Source organism: Peromyscus californicus, unplaced genomic scaffold (genome assembly GCF_007827085.1).
Source record: "Peromyscus californicus insignis strain IS unplaced genomic scaffold, ASM782708v3 Scaffold_12__1_contigs__length_115047231, whole genome shotgun sequence".
Classification (NCBI taxonomy): Eukaryota; Metazoa; Chordata; class Mammalia; order Rodentia; family Cricetidae; genus Peromyscus; species Peromyscus californicus.
In genome coordinates this window covers 89,409,097-89,433,046 of record NW_026294413.1, presented here as the reverse complement: position 1 = coordinate 89,433,046, position 23,950 = coordinate 89,409,097, and the positions used below count along the sequence as shown (strand labels likewise).

General features: G+C 39.9%; 1 protein-coding gene across 16 annotated transcripts in view; it reads left to right on the top strand.

Annotated features, from left to right (window-relative positions):
- Erc2 (ELKS/RAB6-interacting/CAST family member 2) overlaps window positions 1-23,950 on the top strand; it is a 906,926-nt gene that overhangs the window by 373,883 nt on the left and 509,093 nt on the right. For all 16 annotated transcript variants that reach the window (XR_008217165.1, XR_008217166.1, XM_052733784.1 and 13 more), the window contains one exon: window positions 10,322-10,489. Coding sequence is in view for 14 of the 16 variants with exons in the window: in XM_052733784.1 (XP_052589744.1) it covers window positions 10,322-10,489 (168 nt within the window). In the remaining 2 variants the exon portion in view is untranslated. The remainder of the gene's footprint in view (window positions 1-10,321; window positions 10,490-23,950) is intronic.

The following is a 23,950-nucleotide window of genomic DNA, read 5'->3' as shown; positions in this document are numbered from 1 at the left end:
CCATGACTGGGAGAGGCATTACAACAAAAGGCTGGAAGCTTTTTGGAAGAAAGAGGCTTCTGTTGGTTTCCAGCTGGAGCACTGTCCCTTCTCTATACGTGTGCTGAAATTGGTCTCAGGGGCTGCATTTAAATGGGTTGAGGGTTCATAAAAACATGCGTAAGTTACCCTAATCAGTTTTTTAGAGAAGCATTCCCATAATTCTCCTGCTTCTCCTCTACACACAGGTTAGCCTCAGACCAAGTTCTTCACATCAGGAGTTGTAGGTGACATAGCCCTTCATCTTTTGGGTATTTCCAGCCATCACATATTGTAGGTGTCCAATCCTAACATCTTGATAGTTTTTCCACATTCTCTGCAGACTGTTTCTGACCAAGCAGTCATTTAAATGTCTTCTCTTTTCTTCCACCCAGTATCTAAGGAATAATCTTTAATCTGTCCATTCCTCTCTCTTCACATGCATAGACCTTCAGTTCTGCCATCTGTCTCCTGAACATGTCCCTGGATGGACTGCGTGCACAGCTACTTTCTCCTTCCCTAACACTTCTCTCCTCATGCCAGCAGTCTCCCATGTGGCCAGGAACACTGCTTACTTGTCCTTGGGCTCCATTTAAGCTTCTGTAGTCTGTTTTCTGTACAACAGTCTAAGGAAATATTTTAAGAAAAAGAACTTCAGGTTATCCTAATCTTGGCCAGTGAACAAACTCTGTTAGGCTTTCCTAACATGTTGGTTTTGGACAGAGGAGTATTCTGCCCCTGCCTCGAACACTTCCTGCTACAGACCTCGTCAAACATTTCTGCAATGACATTTTCTTTTTGTGAGGAATGCCTTGCCTAACCATCACATGGCAGCTCTTCCTTGAGGAGCTGAAACCCATACTTGGGTGTTCCTTAATTTCCATGGCTTTGCCTTGAAGAGAGCCCCCCACCCACTAGACACACAGTTGGTGTGTCTTACTATGTTCTGAGCCCTCAAATTTCTCCTAAGCCTTGTGCTTAAGCTTGTATTAAAATATGTCTTGAAGGAAATTTCCAACTATACTTCACTGTTTAAGAAAACATAATCTGATGTGGATGTTCATTGTGATTGAGATAACCAAGTTTGTTTTTTTTAATGTACAAAATTAAAAAAAATAATTTCTAAAAAGAAAACATACATTATGAGTTTCTACTTATATTTATAATTTGAATTTTTGACTTTATTTGACTTCTTAGATTTCATATATGTATTTCTCTCCACTTATCATGAAGTTTATTTCTTTAATAATGAAGACATAATACTTAGATGCTCTGCCCTCACTTGTATTCTCATAGCTATGACTGGACATAAAAAGGATACCAACAGAGGGGAGATGAAGAAGTCAGAGTTACAACTAAGTGCTCAGTAAGAGATAGACATGGTCTCATAAGTAGAGCCAGTTTTCGATAGTGTAACTGCCAAGGATTATTTTTTTTCCAAAATGTAACTTTTGATATAATTAAAGATTTGTATGAAAAATTTTAATAACAGTGATTATTTTGAATTCTTCTCTCAACAAGACTGCAATGAGATTTATGCCTGTGGAATGACCAAGCCAACCCACTCATAGGTAGTCACTGAGTTCTCTTGTAGAGGTCAGTAGTTTCTGACAGTCATAGAAGGGAAGCCTGGAGGACCCCTGTCTCACCACTGTAGTAGGTCCAATCTGCAGCCTTTCCAAGCATTCCTTGACGTTTCTATTCTGTCCTTCTGGTGCCATGCATCAGCCTAAGTCAGTGTGATGACATTTCCACAGCAGAGTTAGAGAATCCTTGTTTGTTGATGGACAGAAATATGACTGGAAACATTTAAATACAAAAGAGACCCAAATCCTAAATTAAGTTTTATATTCCAAGGGCTGGAACTTGCAGCCTTACTAGAATCACAGACCTGTCCTTACAGTATGATAACTATAGGTCACACATGACTGTTGAACTCCTGAGGCCTGGCTGGTCCTAATTGAGATGTACAGGAAGTTCAGAATAAGTACTAGATTTAGAAGACAATCTGAAAAGTGAAATGTCTCACATTTTTCATATTAATTATATGCTGAATAGTAATAAGGATATAATGAGTTACATGACATATACTATTAAAAAATAATCTTACTGTTTTGTTTAATAATGTAGCTCTTAGAAAATCTAAAGTTCCAGATGTGGCTTATATCATCATATTGACTGTGGAAACATGGCTTAAATTCTGTTTCTGGAGGAGTAGACTCTACCCAGTCTATATACCCCGCACACCACTCACCTCATCAAGGAAAATCACTCCTCATATCAGTTATGTTAATAGATCAAGTTTCAAATATTCATCAGCTGCAGAAAATATCAAGATGCTTTTTGTAGCTAAGTCTAAATTGTTAGCTTTCAATTAAAGCCTATCATAAACTAATTAACTGCCCTGGAGTATTTATTCCCAGTTGGGAAACACATGTATCTACCCACCCAGACACCTCCCAGCACCTACACACTTATCATACATTGAGTGCTGAAATATTTTAAAGTCAATGTTGGATGATACACAATAATACTGTGGTCCATGTTAGAGCACAAAACCTCACCTGTTGGTTCTCTACTCTGCTTGAGGGCTGTTGATCATCCAGCCTTTATTGCATTCCTACAGTATATAAATCAGTGGGTTAGAGGCTGCAGAAAGCACAGTAATAAAATATAATCACAATAGCAAAAATTTATTGAGTGTTTCTGGGTGCCAGCACTGTGCTAAGTTCCTTACTTCTGTTATTATTTAATCCTCAGAACAACTGGATGAAGGAGGTAGTGCTACTGCCTTCATTTTGTGTAACACACCTCGATTGTGCATAAGGTCTATATGGGTGAGTTCGTGGTCATTGCTATGAGTCGGTTGGATAGGTATCTGCAATGTTTGTGAAGAGCTGTTTACTTGAATGCTTGCTTATCTATCTATGGAACTCAATGCCATGGGCTTAAGGAGATCCTTCATTTCCACTCTCATTCTTTCTCATCCCCAAGTCCATGATATCAACTCCAAAAGTCATCCCCAAGGATTCCAACTCAGCTTCCTTTGAGCTTTGTCCTTGGATCTTTTCATTTTTTCCCCTGTCTTTTTACTGTGGAGTGAAAAGAGAGCTGAAGTAGAATTTGAGGTCCCATGTGTAAAAGAGAATGTTGCTGGATCCTAACGGCTCCCTTGGGGCAAGGGGTGAGAAGATGTGGCGTCAATGGCACAGACACTGGGAGTCAGTTGAAGGCATATAACGAGTTCCTTTATTTAATAATGGGGAAGGCCTTATGTACCCTCCTTCCAGAACCCAATCTGTGTTGAAATCTGGTGGCATTGTGTCGTTGTCCCTCATTGGCTGGGCATGATCAGAAAGTCTGACTGCAATCAGGAACTCTGACAGTGCCTTTTGCCAGGACCTGGGGCAGACTCCACATGATCAGGAACTCTGACAGTGACCAGGAACTCTGAAATCACCAGTTGCTAGGCCCTCAGGCAGACTCCAGGTTGGCTCATAAGGAGTACATTATGTGCATGCCTTAGCAAGTGGTCTGAGCCAATTTTCTCGACCCTATGGGCCTGTCCTACTACAAGAAGACAAGGACTTTTCATTTCTCCTAGGTTCACAGTAACATGTAAAACATCTAGTTTAAGATGCCTACATCTCATCAAATCTAGAAGTTATAGTAACCATTGTTGAGTGGCTTAAGGCCTCATGGTCTTTATTCTAGCCCTGCTGTGACTGGAGGTTGGAGGAGTCCCTGCCTCTCACAGTCCCTTCTATATCTAGACTTTCAGAGGTTCTGGCATCTTATAGCTCCACCATCTACTAAATGTAGCCTCCAGGATTTTCTAAGGAATGGCAAATATTGGTACAGCACCAAGAGGAAGTGGTATGCTACACTTGGGCTTAAATCTCCTGACTAAAATCCCAGACTACATCTTTCTGCAAGTATTTCTGCTAGAAATCCCAGTCTTGTTCACCATTCAGGAAGGAAAGGAGTTGGATGTGAATGAGACAGCGTGGTTACCACCACAGCAAGTTTGGGGTTTGAGGTTATTTTGGTGTTTTGTGTCTTTGGAAGCTGTGTATGTTATGTATCCTTCTAACTTTGAAGCTGTCTTCTCATTTGAATGATTGTGAGTTGAATCAAATTCAAATAGACCCTTAACTCAAGTCTACTATTAGGCAAAACAAACAAACAAGACTTTGGATGTGGAATAAACTATCTTGGGGACCGCTGTGAGTGTTCTAGCTTTCATTCTCTTCAAAGTTGCTCTTTATGAGAGTGTGTTTGTTTTATTCCTAAAGAGTAGTCAAGTAAATCATACGCAGCATTTATCCTGTGACAGTTTTCAAATGGTTCCTTTTCCGTCAAGTGTTTTCCTCTCAAGTGTTGCTGTCATTGTAAGATTGACAACAACCACTTTATTTTAAGAATGATTTCTGGCACATCAAGTGGCTCTTGGTGTTTTGTCACAGTCTGGAAAGTGTTTCTGAAGGCCACATCAAATATGGCAGGGAGGCCGGGAACAGTTTATTTAGAACTTTTAGAAGCACACCTCACTATTGTAACTGGTTATAATTCCTGGGTGCTGACATGAAGATTAATAATGCTTAACTCTGATTTTGGCAATTTTGGCAATTTCATTGCCACAGTCCTTTCCTTTCAAGTTATTACCTGGAACCTAAGTGATAACAAATGTTTTACTTTATACTGCCAGATACAAAGTTAATTTTTCATGTGTTCTGTGTTTTTATGGACACACACATGGACATGGACATACATATGTGAACATGCAGACACACACAACTGAATCAAAAGGAGATAATCAATTCTCCTAAAATGGAAAGCTGTTACTAGTTTAAACACTAGGTGACTAGGTCTCATGTGGTTAACTGATATGGGAAAAATAGGAGTTCAACCATATGGGTCTTTGTGCATTGATTATATCATACAATTCTCATTTTCTTTTTTTCCCCCTGGGAAATGATAGCACTCTCTGCTTTGCCAAGTATTATTATTGAGTCAACTGCCAAAGTTTAAGAGAGAGTGTCAAAGTCTCTTAAAATTATTTGGTGTTGAGTGAAGGGGCAAAGAAAGGTATTCCACATTCCCAAGCAGTTCAACTTTTATCTTTCTACCTGATGTTGGCCCATGACTTAGACAGGAAGCCTTTCCTAACATCTCTCTTTCTTTTTTTAATGATGCACACTGTTAGCAGATATCAGTGTGTTAGTGAGGGCCACTTTTATCCACTCCTTGGAACCCATTTTAGAGCTATACAGTCTAGTTTTTCATAGACTGCTCTTTCTCGCCTGCTCTTCACTATCTTTAAACTTGTGTGCATCAGAAGGCCTGCACGCCTGCTTGTGGTTTTGCACCATCTGGAAGTTCAAGTTTGACTTTAGAAATGATGTCATACTTGCTTACTGCAAGCTGAGCTAATGTTGGTCGAGAATTGGATGCGGTTCAGGTCAGTTTTTTATTTTTTTAAAAAAAGGAGCCTCAGGTTGTTTTTTTTTTTTTTTTCTTCCTTGATTCTAGGAGACTGTACAAAGCTTTTAAGATAGAGTGAAGGTGATTGAAGGGCATGATCCAAATTCCTTTGAAGTTAAGTTCATGCCTTATGGCTCATGGAAAATAAACTTCCAAACAGAAGACCTCAGTTGGCACAGGCATCTCTCTGCCATGTTGAGTTTGGGTGTAGTGAATAGTATGTTGATCACAGCCATCCTTGCTCTCTGTTTTAGTCCAGGAAAAATAGTCTCATAGAGGGGTTTGCTTTTAATCTCTTCTGGGCTCAGGACAGTTCAGCAGGGCATTGCCAGATCACAAATGGTGTAAGTGCCATAAGTGCTGTTCATATTACTCATGATTGTGAAGCTGCTTCTTCCAAATGCTTGCTCCCTACTTCGGTCTCAGCCTTGCATATTGGGATTTGCTTCTATCACTGTTTTGATGGTGGACATTTCCGTTTGGTCCACATATAGAACATCCTGCTTTGATGGCTAAGATGCAGGCCTAAGCCAACCGCAGTCGAACATTTCTTCTCTGAATCTCACTGAGTGAGCCCATGTGAAAACACCTATGGTTGATGAAAACTATTTCAAATGACAACTATAATATGGAACACTATGTCCTGCTGTTTTTCAAGGAGCTGACCAAATGACTTTGCTTTGAACGTGAAGTGAAAATCCTATTTTGTTACCAGATAAGAAAACCCAAAGTAATGGCAGTGTTCTGGTTGGCAGATGAAGTTGACTTTAAATGTTGATGAGTCACTTCATAATCTGAGATGCTTAGGTAGAAGCCAAGGGTTTTTACTGAGGAAGGTCTGAGGATCAGAATCTCTCCTCCATCTTTTCTGCCAGCACCTGTATACCCATGGCCAGTGTGTAGGAAGAGGCATAGCTATCATATGTGAAGAACCTGCAATTCCCGGTCTCTGGTCACAGAATGTCTACCCTCTCTAGTAGGGCAGTCAGAGTCGCCTCTGCCTCATCACTCCAAGCTCATGGCATCACTTCTCCATGGGAATTCCAAGCTCCATCCTCTTTCTGAGGCAGAAATGGTAAAAAAACAAACAAACAACAAAAAAAAACCTTTGACATTTTAGAATACAATTTTGGTTCACATACCCCATTTTTGGAAAGGGTTAAGCAAAGAAGAGTCGAGTCTAGTAATATCCTCGTCTTTAACATTATCTGCTCCTGACAGAGTCTACCCAAGGCAAAGGCCTGCCTTTATTACCACAAGATGTCAGGCATTGAGAGTCTGTTTATAAGCTGTGGCTAGAGATTGGGGGAGGGAAGGGTGACTTGTCCTGATCTTCACAAACCTGGGCCCAACATGTGTCCTTTCAATGTTCCAAGTTGCTTCTTCTCTGTGTCCTCATAATGCTCATGAGTCTTTTTATTTTGCGTTATTACAATAGTCTTGTAGCCTGCACTTCTTTTAATTTTTAAGTCTATATTGTGCTGTACAGGGGCAAAATTCTCAACACAAATTGGTAGGCACACAATAGTCCTCCACTTCTTGTTGCCCATCCTTTTTTCCCAAGACAATCACTTTTCACTGTAGCTTGAGTTTTCCTGCCTGGCCCACAGTCAGGACAAATCTCTCTCACCTGCCAGTCCCACAGCTGCTCAAACCTGACCAAGTAAACACAGAGACTTATATTGGTTACAAACTGTATGGCCGTGGCAGGCTTCTTGCTAACTGTTCTTACAGCTTAAATTAATCCATTTCCATTAATCTATACCTTGCCACATGGCTCATGGCTTACTGGCATCTTCACATGCTGTTTCTCATCATGGCGGCTGGCAGTGTCTCTCTGACTCAGCCTTCCACTTCCCAGCTTTATTCTCCTCCTTGTCCCGCCTACACTACCTGCCTAGCCAATGGCCAATCAGTGTTTTATTTATTGACTAATCAGCAACACGTTTGCCATACAGAACATCCCACAGCATTTCATCCTTTTTGCCTGGTTATTTTAACATTTTGACTTCTTGATGGTTGATGTTGCTGCTGACTGTTGATTTTCTGTTGTAGAAAGCAAGGGTCAGACATCCATCACTACAGAACCCCATCATCCATAAGTAACCTGTTGTCCCCCAACCCCTTCGTTCCCTCAGGAGGTTTATATGATATTTTAGTTTCTGGACTTGGTTTTGCTGTTGTTTGGTCTCTTAGTCATGAAAGAGAATTGTATGTTTGCTGATTCTTAGTTGAATATTTATATTTTTCAATTTGATTGAAATTCCAAATTTAACTGTATTGACATATAAATTATAAAACTTTGCAGTTTGATGAGTTTTGATAATTATCTGCATTATGTATCTGCTCTCTTAATCAATATGTAGAGCAAAAGTTTCCTTCCTGTGGAATCATATACAAGACTTTCCAAACCAAAAGTGAAAAGGGGAATACACTGGCATGCCTACCATCTCTTCATACTTCTCCCATTTCTTCCCGAGTAGCCAAACTTACTGTCCCTTCTTCAGGAAACATGGAATGAAATGGTCATGTCCATGTCAAGCAATACATATTCACTCAAGACTTCTGCTCTTTACACATTCACTCAAGGCTTCCTCTGCACTACCTTTTAATATTATTTCATTGGGGAATTGACTAATCTAAGCATTATGGAGCGACAGTGTGGTTGCTTGAATGAGAGTGATCCCCGTAGGCTTATATATTTGAATGCTTGGTTCCCAGTTGATGAACTATTAGGAAGGATTAGGAGGTGTGTCCTTGTTTGGGGAGGTGTGTCTTTGTTGGAAGAGGTGTGTCACTTGGCATGGGCTTTTGATGTTTCAAAAGCTCACACCAGTCTCTCTCTCTCTCTCTCTCTCTCTCTCTCTCTCTCTCTCTCTCTCTCTCTCTTTCTCACTCTTGCCTGTGAACTGGGATGTAAAGCTCTCAGCTACTGCTCCAGCTCCATGCCTGGCTACTTCCCACCATTATTATAATGTACTAACTCTCTTGGACTGTAAGCAAATCCCCAATGAAATGATTCCTTTTTTAAGAGTTGCCCTGGTCGTAGTGTCTCCTCACAGCAATAGAACAGTATCTAAGACAGAGAGAAACATTCTGATGCCATCATTGATGTCTGTTGAGATGGTAGCACAGTAATCTTAGCAAAGATTTCTAGTCCTTTTTTTAAACATCCAATTGAGAAAACAAATGCCTTGGGAGTAATGTATTAGATATCATTGTTCAGCAAAGAATTTTCTTGTAAAACTTGTAGTAGTTACTAATAATAATTAGGGACAATAAGCCTTCATATAATATGTCACAGTTGCTCTTAGAAACTAGCATAGTATGCATTTGCAAACACGAGTGAGAATGTGATGTGATCTAATAAGGAGATTTTGAAAAGACAAAATTAATTTTAAATGGTTTTCATATTTTTTTGTATTCGCATATGTTTGATGCTTCGGTGATTTTCTTCTATAATCTGATCTGAGTAGTCTAGGGTAGAAGTAAAACTTACTTTGTGCATGGTATCCAGAATGTTAATTTACACATAAGGCTTGGGGTGGGAAGATGGCTCAGTCAGTAAGATGCTTGCCATGCAAGCCTGAGGACCTGAGTTTGGAACCCTGGCACCCAGGGAAAAGCCGGACGTGACAGAATGCATCTGCAGTTCCAGTTCTGGGGGAACAAAGATGGAAGTATCCCTGGGGTTTGATGGCCAGTTAATAGAACTGAAGCAGCTGAATTGGTGAGCCGTGGGTTTAGTAAGATACCATGTCTGGAAATAATAATAATAACTCAGGGTGGGGAACAGTTAAAGAAGTCACTTCTCATCACCTTGTGGACTCCATGTGCTTGAACACAACATGTGCACATGCATCCTTACATACATGTGTACAAAATGACACGAACACATACATATGCTACACATAAATGCACACAAATAAAAATGCACAATGCTTATTTTTTTTCTTTAACTATCAACATTTGAAAAATGGGAATTTTGATTTTCTAATGTTTGAACTCAGATAGAAATAGGAATTCTTTAGTGCTCTTTGCTGTTTTTACAAAGTGTCTGGAAAGCAATCATCTTCCAACTTGAGAATGGCTGTTGTGTTCCCACATCTTTCCTGGCCCTGGCAGCATAGCTTCCTCATGGTCCCATGCATTTTTCTAATTTAGCAGTTTCTCTACGTGCCTATCTTGTTCATCCAGATGCTCGCAGTGTTCTCTGTGTTCTTGGAGGATCCTGAAAAGCATGAACAATGTTTTCCCTCCCAGGGATCTCATGCGGAAGAATCAGTGTGCCTTGTTCACTGCCCTAAGCAAACACATTGTTTCCCATAGGTAGGCAAACAAACATGGGGACATGCTACTACTTTGCAATGCCTTATTTCACAAAAACTGTATAGAATTTTTTTTTTAAGTAGTACTGTTCAGCGGTTTGCACAACAGGACATCATGGTAGATTCTAGGTTGTTAAAATGCACTGAGGTGACTTAGAAAAACAGATTTATTTTTATTTTATGTGTATGGATGTTTTGCATACATGTATGTCTGTGCACCATGTGTGTCTACAGTTGTCAGAGTGGAGTGTTGGATCCCTTGGAGTTAGAGATGCTTGTTAAGCACTGTGTGGGTAGCAGAATTGAACCTTGGTCACCTGAAAGAACAGCCATCCAGTGCTCATAACCATTGAGCCACTTCTTGGTGTCTTTGAACAGAGGATTAATTGCATTGCGCTCATGGGGTTCCCTGCTGCCACCCCTATCCCCAGCACTGATTGTTGACAAGCTCTTTGTAAAACCAAAACCTTTCTTCTGTGTCCTCATTTCAGGTCGATGCTCTGAGATTACGGCTGGAAGAGAAAGAATCTTTTCTCAATAAGAAGACAAAACAGCTGCAAGACCTCACAGAAGAGAAGGGGACCCTAGCGGGAGAGATCCGTGACATGAAAGATATGTTAGAAGTAAAGGAAAGGAAAATCAATGTTCTTCAGAAAAAAGTGAGTTGCTGCTATAACCCCCTTCAAGATGGGAGTTGTTATCATACATGGTTGACGTTTCAGAGAGATTTGGTAACATGGAAGATAAGGTATCTTTTTAAAATTTAGATTAGGATGTATCAATTTTTACTTATTGGCATTTAATTTACTAATAGTTGTACTGTATCATTTTTAGCATGACCTATGTATTTTCTATTGGATTACCCAAGAGTTTTTTTTTTATTTGCAATCTTTTTTTTTTTGTTGTTTGTTTGTTTGTTTGTTTTTTTTCGAGACAGGGTTTCTCTGTGTAGCTTTGCTCCTTTCCTGGAACTCGCTTTGGAGACCAGGCTGGCCTCAAACTCACAGAGATCCGCCTGCCTCTGCCTCCCAAGTGCAGGGATTAAAGGCGTGTGCCACCACCTCCCGGCTTTATTTGCAATCTTAATCAATGAGGAATTACACCAATTTATATACAAATATGAAACTCAAACCCTGTGGGGGTAAGAGCTGGGGTTTCAGCTCAGGGGGAAAAGCATGTGCTGGGCCCTGAATTCAGTCTCTAGCAGTGGAAAGATAACTTAATGAAAACTAAAAATTTCTAAATGGTGATTTTAATGTTTTTCATTACAAAAGTTGACCAGTATATGTAAAGATTGTGTCTTAAGATAAACTTTGGTTGATCACATCTTGTTGTCTTTATCCATTCCTCCTGCTATAACAAACTGTCTGAGACTGAGTGTTTTATAAAGAGTAGACATTTGGTTTCTTTTCTCACAGTTCTGGAGGCTAGAAAGCCCTGGATCCAAGTGTCTGTGGTTTGGTGTCTGGGAAAGGTCGTCTTTTTGCTTCCAAGATGGCACCTTATCACGACACCCTGCTATGGGGATAAGTGCTTCTTCATGACGGTGATGGACGGTTGTTACCCTGTACAGAAGGTCATGGCTCTCCTGGTAGTCATTCCCTAAAGGCTCCACCTAGTAATACAGTCATACTGGTGATTATATTTTAACGTATGTATGTTGGGTGTCACACCCAGACCATAGCAATGGCTAAATCCATGTGGACTATTTTGGGGGGGTGTGGTCACTTCTTGTTGTAAATGTTCCATTTTTACTTAGTTGGAATCAGTGGAGAGAATGTTCAAGAAGCTCTACCACAGTAATCCAATAAGATACTCAGCCTCCTTCGGGCCCCTCTTTTCTCCCTTCTTTAAGTGGTCCATCCATTTCACTCCCTACTCGGGATCTTGATTTTGAGACATCACCATATTTTTACTTTGGGGAATTCCCATTGTCTGTTTTATAGAATTTTTGATACCCTGCAATTTTCCTTATTGTTCATGTTGTTATTTTTAAAAGGTCAGCAAGAAGAAGATTCATAACCCTGCATTCCTATGAAAATCAAAATGATAGAAATATACAGGACTTTATGAATCGTGGGTAGCTCTTATGGGAACAGTCATCAGCAGGAAGCTGGCTGGCCAGGAAGTCACTGTCGACAGTGGCCCTGTGATACTGCCCATACAGGCACACAGGAGTAACTGGCTCCGCCTTGTGTACCATTTGTCACCATCCCTCACCTGGATCTTGTCATCAGTGCCCTAGATGTTTTCAGTTGTGGTTCCTACACTCTGTTCTTAACATGGAAACTAGAATTTTCCTTTTAGATCCCAAAAGAACTTAAGTTACTCTCTAATCAAAACTTTCCCATTTCAATCAAGTTATGTAATTTATAGGTCTCAGTATAAATGAAAACGTGGAGCCTTTTGCTCCTGAATTGAGAATGTTGGGATTGTCATAGGAGATCATTAAGTCAAGAATGGGGCCCAGCACAGCTGTACAGATCACAAGTCCATGACACTGCCCCATCCAAGTGGCTTCAGCTTTCACTGATACTAACAGGTAGCAGTTCTTACAAAGATCATAGAACCCTACATAATTAGGCTCCTAACCTCCTATCCTCCTATGCTCATCTCATATCAGTAGCTAAGGGCTGTGTATTATTTTGCAGAGAGATATGTGCTCTCTCAGAGTCCTGAAATTTGATAGGACTTCAACCTCTATAGGGCACTGGCTCTAGACCCATTGTGGTAGCTATCAGTTGTTAGGCTCTTTGGCTGAAATGTGTTATGAGTGACAACCATGTGATATTTTAAAGGTCTGTCATGAGCAGTTGCTATCATGAAAGGTAGAATGTTGACAGCACTCAACAGTAATTTCTATATTATTTATATGAAATGTTTTGGGTATATCAGTTATACAAACTATATTGCTAAAATCAATTATTGTTATTTGTGTCTTACTGTCTATTTAGGCTATTTATTAGGAAGTATAAAATTACATATGTGAATCTCATTGTGTTTGTACCAGATAGAACAGCTGTAAATATTATATATATATCACATTATATATAATACATATAAAGCATTATATATATATTTATTTATTTATATAACTCATGCCTTTGCTTCTTGAGAGTCTCTGCTCAAAATGAGGACCTAGACCTTGGCCTCTCCCACATAAAATAGAATAGGTATTCCAATCCTCTGGTTTACCTGTACAATTTTATTTTTCTAAATAGAACTGATTACCATCTGGAAAATACATACCTTCTAAAGTTTTCCATTGAAATTTTCAGAGTATAGATTGCAGGATGTAAGGCTTTATTATTTTCCCATTGCTGTATCTTTAGCACATAGTAGATACGTTTGCTCAATAAGCATTTAATGAATGAGTGAATGAACTTAGAGTTAAAATACGGAGCATTTGGTTAGTTAAGGTTAGGGTCTACTTATTATTGCCTATGGTCAGGAAAATCTCTGCCTATGAGATTGACTAAAACAGTTGATACTCACCGGGTGGTGGTGATGTATGTCTTTAATCCCAGCACTCAAGAGGCAGAGGCAGGCGAATCTCTGTGAGTTCAAGACCAGCCTGGTCTACACAGCTAGTTCCAGGATGGCCAGGGCTACACAGAAAAACCCTGTCTTGAAAAACCAAACCAAACCAAACCAAAAAACCAAAAAAAGACAGTTGATACTCACTTGTTTCTGTAGATGGTGATGGAATTATCAATGAATCCCTAGGGACTAGCCCCCTAACCTGCCCATGCTTCTGAAGCTCCATAAATGAATTCTCTAGTCTTTCCTCTTAGAGAAGAGGAAAATCTCTTCCCAGTGTATCCCTGTCCTATTATGATTGACCAGAAACCAATGTGGTATACTGGCTTTCATTTCACAGACAAATTAAAGTTACATTAAATCATTGATACTTTACCAAAGACTTAAAAAGCTTTTGTCTAGAGCTCTCTGTATAATGGTTATTTAGTTGATTGTATTGCTAATTCATTTCCATTAAGATATGTGTGGACAAGGGCTTGTTCTGTGGATTCCCATCTTGAAGCACCAGGTAATTAATAAAGATGATTGGAGAGACCTGGGCAGAGACAGCTAAGCATCCTTGAAGCAGGAGAGTGGCTATGCAGGGCAGGTGACACCTTTTCACAGCAGCAGGAGCTAGAGTGTGTTCTATGGACTCGAAAGATTGCGTCAGTTTCCGCCTCTGGGACAAACTTCCTCAAAAAATCAAGTTAAGGGAGGAAAGATTGACACTGGCTCCGAGTTTCATAGGGTTAATTCCATGGTTGGCTGGTTCCATTGCTTGAGTCTTGAATGCAGCTGAACATCATGGCAGCTGGAGAGAGTGCAGACAAAGCCACTCACTCATCTCAGAACCGCCACCATGAGTGAGGAAGGAGCCAGCGACTAGTAGCCCCTTTCAGCACTTGCCCCCAGTGTCCTACTCTCTCCCGCCCGGCTCCACTTCCTTAAGTTTCCAGCCTTTTCCCAAATGCAATCAGCTAAAGCCCGGGCCTTTATTTAGCACATGACCTTTGGGAACATTTTAGATCTGATCCATGAAAGAATGATTTCATTTGAATCCTCAGCAGTGAATGAGAAGCAAGCTGGCATCTACTGAGCATGCGTGCACTGAGTACTGAGTGCTGGGTGCTCTGTCACATGTGCTGCTGAGTTCCTTTTGATTGTAACCTGATGGCCTACTGCCAAGATTTACCTCAAAGAACTAAGGAATGTTTTGGTTTGTGACGAGCTTGCCCATGGTCATGTAACCTAGGTACAAGGTTGTTGTTTTTTTTTATGGTTGAGAAAAATAGAATAAATCAGATAATGCAAATTGAGTCAATAAACATTTTTCTTTTGACCTTAATTTGTGTGATGATGACACCAGCTGTGAGAGTGGGGAGCAGGAAGATCTCAGTTCATCCTTTGCCAGGGAGTGAGACTACCTTTTCTCATTCTTGAGTAGTAAGTGGCAATAGTTGTCGGGAAGATTTTCAGGCAACACTTCTAAGTATCTAGGAAACACATAATCACTTTGACTGATGTGCACATATTGTAGAACTTTAGACTTTCCCCATAAATAGTCAGAAGCAAAGGTTTAAGTACAAGTTTGGAAGTTATAAAGTTGAGAACAACACTATTTTTGTTCTGTATCTCCTTTAGGCAAAATGTTTAAATCATGAACTTAGTGGATTTGGAAATTTGAAGTGGTTTATCAGCTTCACATTATTTTTTTCTTTTTACATTTTATTTTTTGCATATATGTGTCATATGTGCATACACACACACACACACACACACACGTGTTCACGTGTGTGAGGGTGTTTGTGCACTTGTGTGGAGGTGCAAGGATAACACCAAGCTTCTCCCTTGATGGATCTCCATCTTTTATGGAAGCAGGGCCTCTCAATTTAGCTCATCATTCACTAGTCTGGCTAGCCTGTGTACTCCAGGAATTCCGTGTCTTTAGCTCCTGTGCTTTGGGATTACAGCTGGGCTGCCACACCTTTGTGACTTTTACCTGAGTTCTCTGCCATACACAGATGGTTTTTATGCGAATTCTGGGGATCCAAACTCTGGTCCTCATGCTTGTATGGCAAGTACTTTGTCCACTAAGACACATCCCTAGCTCATGTTTCTATTTAACTGTTTACCAATATATTTTGGAGAGTCAATGAAACCACTGCAGTATAGGGAAGGGGCATGATCTGTTATAACTTTATAGTGATGGAGAAGTTATCTACAAAGAAGTGATACACACAAATCAGAACCTGATTCAGACTTGTGCAAGCTTAAGCTGGACAAAGCCCTTGCATAGAGGACAGAGGTACATACCACGTTCTACCCCTAGCTAAGGAACTATTGACATTGATTGCTCCTTTGAGAGGGAGGGTTAGTTCCCTTAAGGGTGTGGTCCCTGGTGGATCTACCACCCTCTAGTGGATGGCCACATCTTCAAAAGTGTATAAGCAGGACTAATTGGACTTGATGGGTTTAAAAAATACCAAACAAACACAAAGTTGAATGGGTATGGATTGTTAGGTGGATCTGGGAGAAGTTGGGGGAGAGGGATAAACATGATAAAAATACAATGTATCAAATTCTCCAAGAATTAATTTGAAAATGTGGAGATAATATAGATGCCAATGACGCATTGTCTTTGCATCTGGAGACTTCTAAGAGTTTTGTCTACATTCAACATAATCATCTACGTTGGAGCAGGCCTGGATTAGAACAGCATAAGCTTTGGATTAGGGTGTGTTGGCATGAAATAATAATAAACTCATGTCAAAGTCAAAACTGCAATATTACCTTGTTGGTGACCTGCACTGTGTTATGGTGCTAGTAGACTGGGGATATACTCCTTTAACTGGAGTTCAATAACCAGAGACACTCAAGTGGCAGGTCAGCTCTGATCAACCTTTTACAGGAAGACAGATTGCTCAGGATGGACCTTTGACCCTGAGGCCATAGTTTTGGCTCCATTCCATAGTGCCAAAATATGGAAAATTTTAGTAGGCAACAAAATTGTGCACATATGTGGGTGTTCCCCGGGCTATCCACTTGCTATGCTATCAAAGGCAAGGTAGCATGAGATTCGTTCTGATCCCATAGCCTTTTGTTCCCACACCTGAATACAAAGTTCAGCTGATGAAGTGTAACTCGACTACTGAGTTTTCATAGGAAATGCCATAAACCCTTGATGACATTGTACATTCGGAAATTATATAACGCCCATGATGTTAGGACATGGTAGCAATATTTAAACCAGATCAGTTTTGGACTGTCATGCAGCTCATCGATTCTTAGAGCATACATTTTCTACCCAAGAATTTGCTCTAAATCCATTAAAATTGGGTAATTTTTCAGGATCTGTTTTCATCCTCAGTCGTATGAGCAATGCAAATGTACAGAGCAGGGGTACTTTATATACTGGGGGAAGAAAAACAGATTTATAGATTGCCTTCTGACTTGGAAAATGGAAGGAGGGGTGAGTGGAGTTGGCTCTTGTGCATGATGTATATGGTCCTGCTAATTTCAGCACCTTTATTCTACATGTTTGGCATTATTGTGGTTGAAATTCTGATAGACAGTGAACTTAGGAGTAAGGATGAATCCTTTTACTGAATGCTCCCTGTGTATCAGTAACTTTTCCAGCTTCTGAAGGTTCATAAAGAAAAAAACATCCTCTGGTTCTTGGGAAGCTGATAATTTGGTAAGAGAAATATTCCTGCCTAACAACCCTTTATGTAGCTGCATGTGTTATACTGTCAAAAGCTCACTGCTTGGTAGTGCATAGAGCAGAGCCACTTCTGGCTACTTTAAGCTACAAAAATATATTGAAAGACTATCCCAACCACAATAATTGGTCTTTAGGACAAGATTATTTATAATCAAGAACTGTGTCAGCTCTAGGAAGCCAAAAAAGAAAGCAACCATCAGCAGAAACATGCGTTCAGATGCCACCTCCTCTCTCTGCCCTGGCGTTGCCAACTTAGTAGGGATTCAGACTTTTAGGACTGCCTCGAAGTTTGTTCAAGTATGCCTCCTTGACAACATCTATCCAAGACCCTTCCTCTAAATAGATTCACACTTTACACATGAGCTTTGTGCTCATTTTTATGTCATATCCTTTAGAATTTTTTTTCTAGTACTGCAGTCTGGGAGAGATTTTGTGCTCATAGAGAAGATGCCTTCATCTCTTTGCAAAATTCTTACCACATGTTGACCCTCCTTCAATCAAAATACACTCCGTTCTCAATGAATGAGAACTTGGAAGAAGAGACATTTCTTTGAGATCTACTTCTGTCTTCAGAATATTGTCATCTATGAGAAGAGTCATTTGCCCCAGTGAAATGTCAAACCCACTCACTGTTCCCAGTACAGTGCGTTCTGTGTAGGCTGCAGGAGGGAACCATCCCATGAATAATAACACTCAGAGGAGATGACTATTGCTCTTCCCACACCTAACACCTCCAGCCTTGGCTCTCTTAGCTGTAGTGAGATGTGCACCCAAAGTATGACCTGGTGTGTGCAAGCTTGTTCTGCATCTTCATGATGACAAGACCCCAGCTGGCAGTCCAGGGGTTGGAGCTGCACCACAGTAGTGGTCTTGGGTCTAAGGCAGTAGATTTTTTTTCAACCCTCTTTCCTGCTTCCTACTGAGTATTTGCATTTTTGTTTGCCACAGCATGGAGATTGCCAGGTACATCTGGAAGGTGGAGTCTACTCCAGTGATGCTAATCAGTATCCTGTTGTGCAGATCACACCTGCAATGAATACTTATACGGAGAAAGCTGTTCCCACAGGAGTCCTTTCCTTTTCGAGTGGACTGCCTTCTTATATTGACTATCTAGGCCCTTTGCCTAGAGATAGTGTCTCTTAAAATGCATTTTACACAGTTTAGGAGAATACCTCTGTGCTCTGAGTATTATCTTAGTTAATATGTGTAACATTTTGTTCATGCATCTTCCTTAGAACTTTGAGGTGGTTTACAGTGATGATTATGTTGTTGTGTATGTATGCATGTGAGCATAGGTGCTTATGCTGGCTGATTTTAAATGTCAATTTGACCCAAACTAGTTATACCTGAGAAAATGGTCCCACTTGAAGAACCGTCTGGATCAGACTGGTCTGCAGGCATAGCTATGAGGGAATTTTTTTTTCTTTAAGAAAACCACTTTACAGTCTAGGTCCTTTATTTTCTTTTTTAAAGCAGGAATCCACAGCAAATGGACTCCAGCAGCTCAGGCTCCTTTCTGTTAATCCTCACAAAATGTGACTGTCTGGGTGGAGCAGGCTGACAATTCAGCTGAACCCAGGTGCCCTTCTCTTTGGCTTCCTTTTTCTTCTACTCATTCTCCGTCACCCATTTCAAGAAGCTGTCTCGGTTCTTAGAGTGCTTGCTTGATGTGCTCAAGCTGCACATTAATTCTTTTGGCAAGAATCTTGCCCTTCACTTGCTTGTTTACAATCAGCTCATGGCATGCTGGCTGATGTTGTAGACTCTTCCTACTTTTCCATGGTAACACTTCTAGGGCATTCCATTTGAACGGCGCCCATTCCCTTGATGTCTACAGGATTGCGCTTCTTGTAGATTCACATGTGTGGGGCCAAAGAAACACCTCCCTGTTTCCTAAAAGGCCTGGAGAACATACAGCGGCTTTCCTCCTCCTTCCCTTTGTGGTTGTCATTTTGGTGAGTTATTAGAAGATGGCTGCCATGACTGAAAGATGAGGCATTGTCTTAATTGTTGATTGGTGTGGGACAGTCTAGTCCCCACTGTGGGTGGCACCATTTTCTTGTACTACATAAAAAAAAAAAAATCTGCATATAAGCCTGCCTACTTGCCATCCTCCATGCTTCCTGCCTCACTTCTTTGGCTGCAAAGCCAGTTTCTTGGTTGGAGCTAATGCTATGTGGAGCAGCAAGCAGGCCTGCTTTCAAGGTCCTGTCTTGCAGTTCTGCCTTTAATTCCCTCAATGGTAGACTGTAACATGGAATTGTAAAACACATAAACCCTTTTCTTCCCAAAATCTTTTACTCACAGCCACAGAAATGCAACTAGGAGATTGATGTTTGAACTATTACTATTATGTTTTATAATTTTATATACAGTGTCCCATAATTATGGAGAATGCATATTATTCTCTGTTGGATTATAAGAATTATTACTATTAAAATTGATCAGGCCACTGTAGTCATGGTATCAGCGAATCTGTATATAGGAGGGACATCTCACCTCTCGGAAGGAATGAAATGAGCAAGGAGCACTTCCTGGAAATGTCGATGACTGAATCTGGCACTGAGGGACTTTGAATTACTGTCTAGTCCAGGCATCAGGAGTAGCATTTTCAAGGCTTGACAGGAAGAGGCAGCACAGTGTGTTTGGGGAGATCAAAAGTAACTTAATATAGCTGGACCACAGTTCTTGCTCCATTTACGATACCAGTTTCACAGCAAGGAGCTTTTCTTTATGTCTTCTGGCAATCACATATATTATGTAGTTAAAATCTGAGTGACATTTTGACTTCCATATTGTAAGTGTTTTCCCCTGGTCCCTTATGACTTGCAAGTGGCAATAATGATTATCTGTGTTATTTCAAAATGTAGTTCATGGCCAGATCATGCTGAGAACTGATTCTTACTCACTGAGAGAGCTGAGCCAGACCAAGAGATACAAGTTCACTTTTAAATAAATACTGGCTTCTAAGTTAAGACCTTATATTCTCAATTTCATCATGGCAGATTTTTAAAAAGGTTTTCATATAATCACTTATAACACTCTTAAAATACTTAAAATTAAATTGCCGGGAGTGCCTGGCCATGACTGTCATCCTGATGGGCACAGGCATCTAGTCACATCTGTTCATCTCAGTTGCCAGCTGTTGCTGCAGTTTTGTGACAGGGATTAGAAGTGGTTGAGCCTTTACGTTTTTCAGTCTGGAGATGATTCTGTTTGTCTTCCCATATACTCCCCAGGCCATTTGATTTGAATCAGCCTCATTTATGTGGGAAGGAAAATTTTCTGTTTGTCTTTCTCACTTATCCTCTATTTGGCAATGGATTCTGCTCGGCTGTGAAGAGCTTATGCATATCTATATTAACATTTATCAATGTATATTGTGAGGGGAGTCCATAATTCTAAGCTTATATAATCCATGTGTAAGTTTCCCCTACAATAGATGTTAAGTAGGGGTTGTATGTTCCTGGGGCCTGTAGCTCCACAGCATCTTCCTTACTGTTCTGATATTATAATATTATTTCCAGTATTTCTTTTTCCTTTTCACTTACCAGATTATACAACTTACACAAATCAAAAGAGATAACTACTTTAAACAGAGAATTGTAACACGAATACCAGATGTTGCTTTAATCTTAGATAGTCTTTTAATAAAAAACCCAGAGCCAGATATCATGGTGTAAGCTGAAAGATCTGAGAAGCAGAACAACCAGCCTCTAGTTCTTACCTTTATGAAATCCTCAGTCTAAAGAGAGTGAGTTCCTGTTTTCTCATGCCTTATGTACCTTTCTCTGCCCAGACATCACTTCCTGGGATTAAAGGCATGTGTACTTCCAAATACTGGTATTAAAGGTGTGTGCCATCACTGCATGACCTCTGTGTCTAATCTAGTGGCTGGCTCTGTCCTCTGATCCTCATGCAGATTTACTAGGGTACACAATATATCACCACAGAGAATTTTTACAGAAACTTAATTCTAAACCAATGGCATAGAATATATGTCAATTTTGGATCTTGTAATAATATTTGTGCTACATTTCCTATATATATATATATATATATATATATATATATATATATATATATTTATTTTATTTTATTTTTTGGTTTTTCAAGACAGGGTTTCTCTGTGTAGCTTTGTGCCTTTCCTGGAACTCCCTCTGTAGTCCAGGCTGGCCTCGAACTCACAGAGATCCAACTATCCAACTATCTCTGCTTCCCGAGTGCTGGGATTAAAGGCATGCGCCACTACCGCCTGGCTACATTTCCTTTTTAGGTTGCTGGTTTTAAAAAACAATAACATGACCATTTAACTAGTAACCAGTACTTGGTTAGTGTAGTTATGGTTCTTCACAACGAGTTTATAATCCTAACAAAAATGCTGTGGTAGGATTCTAACTTGAAGACCCCAAGATTTCTAACCTCCCTGGTGTTCCAAACCTTGACTATTTCCACAGGAGTGTGACTGTAATGAATTTGTTATTGTTGGTTAAGTTCCATTACATGGTACGGTTGACTTTAAGAAATGGAGAGATGGTCTGGGTATATGTGACCTAATTGCACAAGGACTTTAATCTTGGCTCCTAAGGTTAGAAACAGGGGAATCAGTGGTTGGCAACACCAGGAAGTTTCAATCCATCCTAAATTCTCTTCTGTTGATTTGAGATTGGAGAGGCCCTGTGGCAAGGGCTGCAGGCAGACCCTGAGACTGGCAGTGGTTTCTCATGTAAACCAGCAAGGAAGCGAAATAACAATTCTAAGACTCTACAAATACAAAGTTGGCCAGCAGTAAGAAGATTCTTGGAAGTGCATTTTCCACTAGAGCCTCCAGACAAGTATTCATCATGGCTGACACCTTGATCTCATCCCTAAGGATAGACTCCAGATGTCTATGTAGGACTTCCGACTTACACAACTGTGATTGATAAGTGGGTGCTGTTTTAAACTGCTAAACTGGATGTATTTTGTTACATGGCTGTAGGAAATAGATTCAAGTGTATATTAAAATAATTGATCAGAAATTCAGCTGCAAGTAAACAAGACTGGGATACAGAGCATGCGGACAAAGGAGATTTTAGTCCATTAAAGGAGCACTGTCTGCAACAGAACTATTTCTAAAGCCTTGACTTGTAAGGTTAAGAGTCATTGGAATTTTTATGCAGTTTTATAATTTTAGAGGGATTTAATTATTCTAAAATGTTTGCTTAAGGGTAAACTGTCATTACGCTGCTCATATCATCTTATTTCAGATCAAGTAACTGAGATTTTTGAGAATGTGATATTACATATGTGTGTCCATTTTCCCTATGAAATCTGGAGTTCAGTAAGAGAAACAACAGGCTTATTCATCCTTTCATCCTGTAACCAGCACAGTTTTGGGCATGTTATAGGTGCCTAATAAATATTAGATAGAAAATTGAAATGGAATGGACTGAAGGAACAACCTGTCCAAAGTTCTGGTTGCATTCAAAGCAAGTAAACAAGTAGGGATGGCTGTGTTCCAATAAAACTTTATTTAACAAACAGCTTAATTGGCCTATGTGGTGTAGTTTGCTGAATTCTGGTGTAGATCAAAAGTTATTATAGCTTGTAGGGTATTCTGTCATATAGACACCTTCATGGCCCATATGAAAGTTTTTTTTAATGCATTCTAAATATTTAATGGAAGTAAACAAGGTATACTTCTTTTCTGGAACAAGTTTACTGTTTGACTCAGACATTCTTTATAGTGAAATGGGAAGTCCTCTGCCGTTCCCAAGGGTGAGGTCTTCCCTACTTCCTGTTGCATTCTGTAGCTTTTTTGTGAGTAATTCTGAATAAAGCAAAGCTAAGCAAACAAGATATGCAGGAATGAATAGCCCCCATTGACACCGGGTGGAGATAGTTCTTTCTGTAGTGCTAAAATATGAAGCTAAATTCTTTAGGCCACATATGAGACACTACCTTATAAAAGCTTATGAAGGGTGGCATACACCACAGCTCTCTAAATTATGAATGTTTATGAACTTAAGAACAGCTGGGGGCATAGTCACAGGCAGCCAGGTGGGAAGGTAGGCAGGGAGGGACAAAGAACCTTTGCCACCCTTCCATGTTACCAACATTTTCTTAGAGGTTATAAGGGAATGGTCTGTGGGACCTTATGATGGCACATATAAATAGTAGATATTGGAGGAAACAAATGTGGACTCATTTACAAAGGCTTCTTAAATCACTGCTTCTTCCCCTAGGAATTTTTTAAATAGAAATAGTTAAGATGTAGGCATTGATTTAGCCACAAGCTTCTTCACAAGATTTAAGAAAAAATTTATTTTTCTGATCAGTGAAAATATTCCAGAGTGATGAATCATCCAAGTAACTGATGATACAGTTATGTGTACAAATTCATCAATATAAATGGTATCATAACAGAATACTTAATGACATAGGAAAATATTCAAGTTATTTTATTCATTGAAATAAACTATAATGTATATGACAGAAATATATTAAAATGTGTGTATGTGTATCTATACTATTGGCTGTGAACCCTAGTGCTGTTGCTTAGAGGATTTTAAAATTCCAGTCATGAATATATTAGTCAACTTTCTATCATAGCTATGATGAAATACCTGAGAAAATCAACTGCAAGGGGGAGAAATTTTATTATTTATTTATTATTTTGGTTGATGTTTTCAGAGGTTCTAGGCCATTGTCAGTAGGTTCTATTGCTTTTAGTCCTGTGGTCAGGCAGATTATCATGGTGATGGGAGTGTGTGGTAGAAGTGACTGTGTACCTCAAGTCAGAAAGCAAGAAGCAAAGATTGAGAAATCAGGAGAGTAAGATGGAAAGGACTAGGAATAAAGACTCTCCTTCAGTGGCATGTTCCTTCAACAAGGC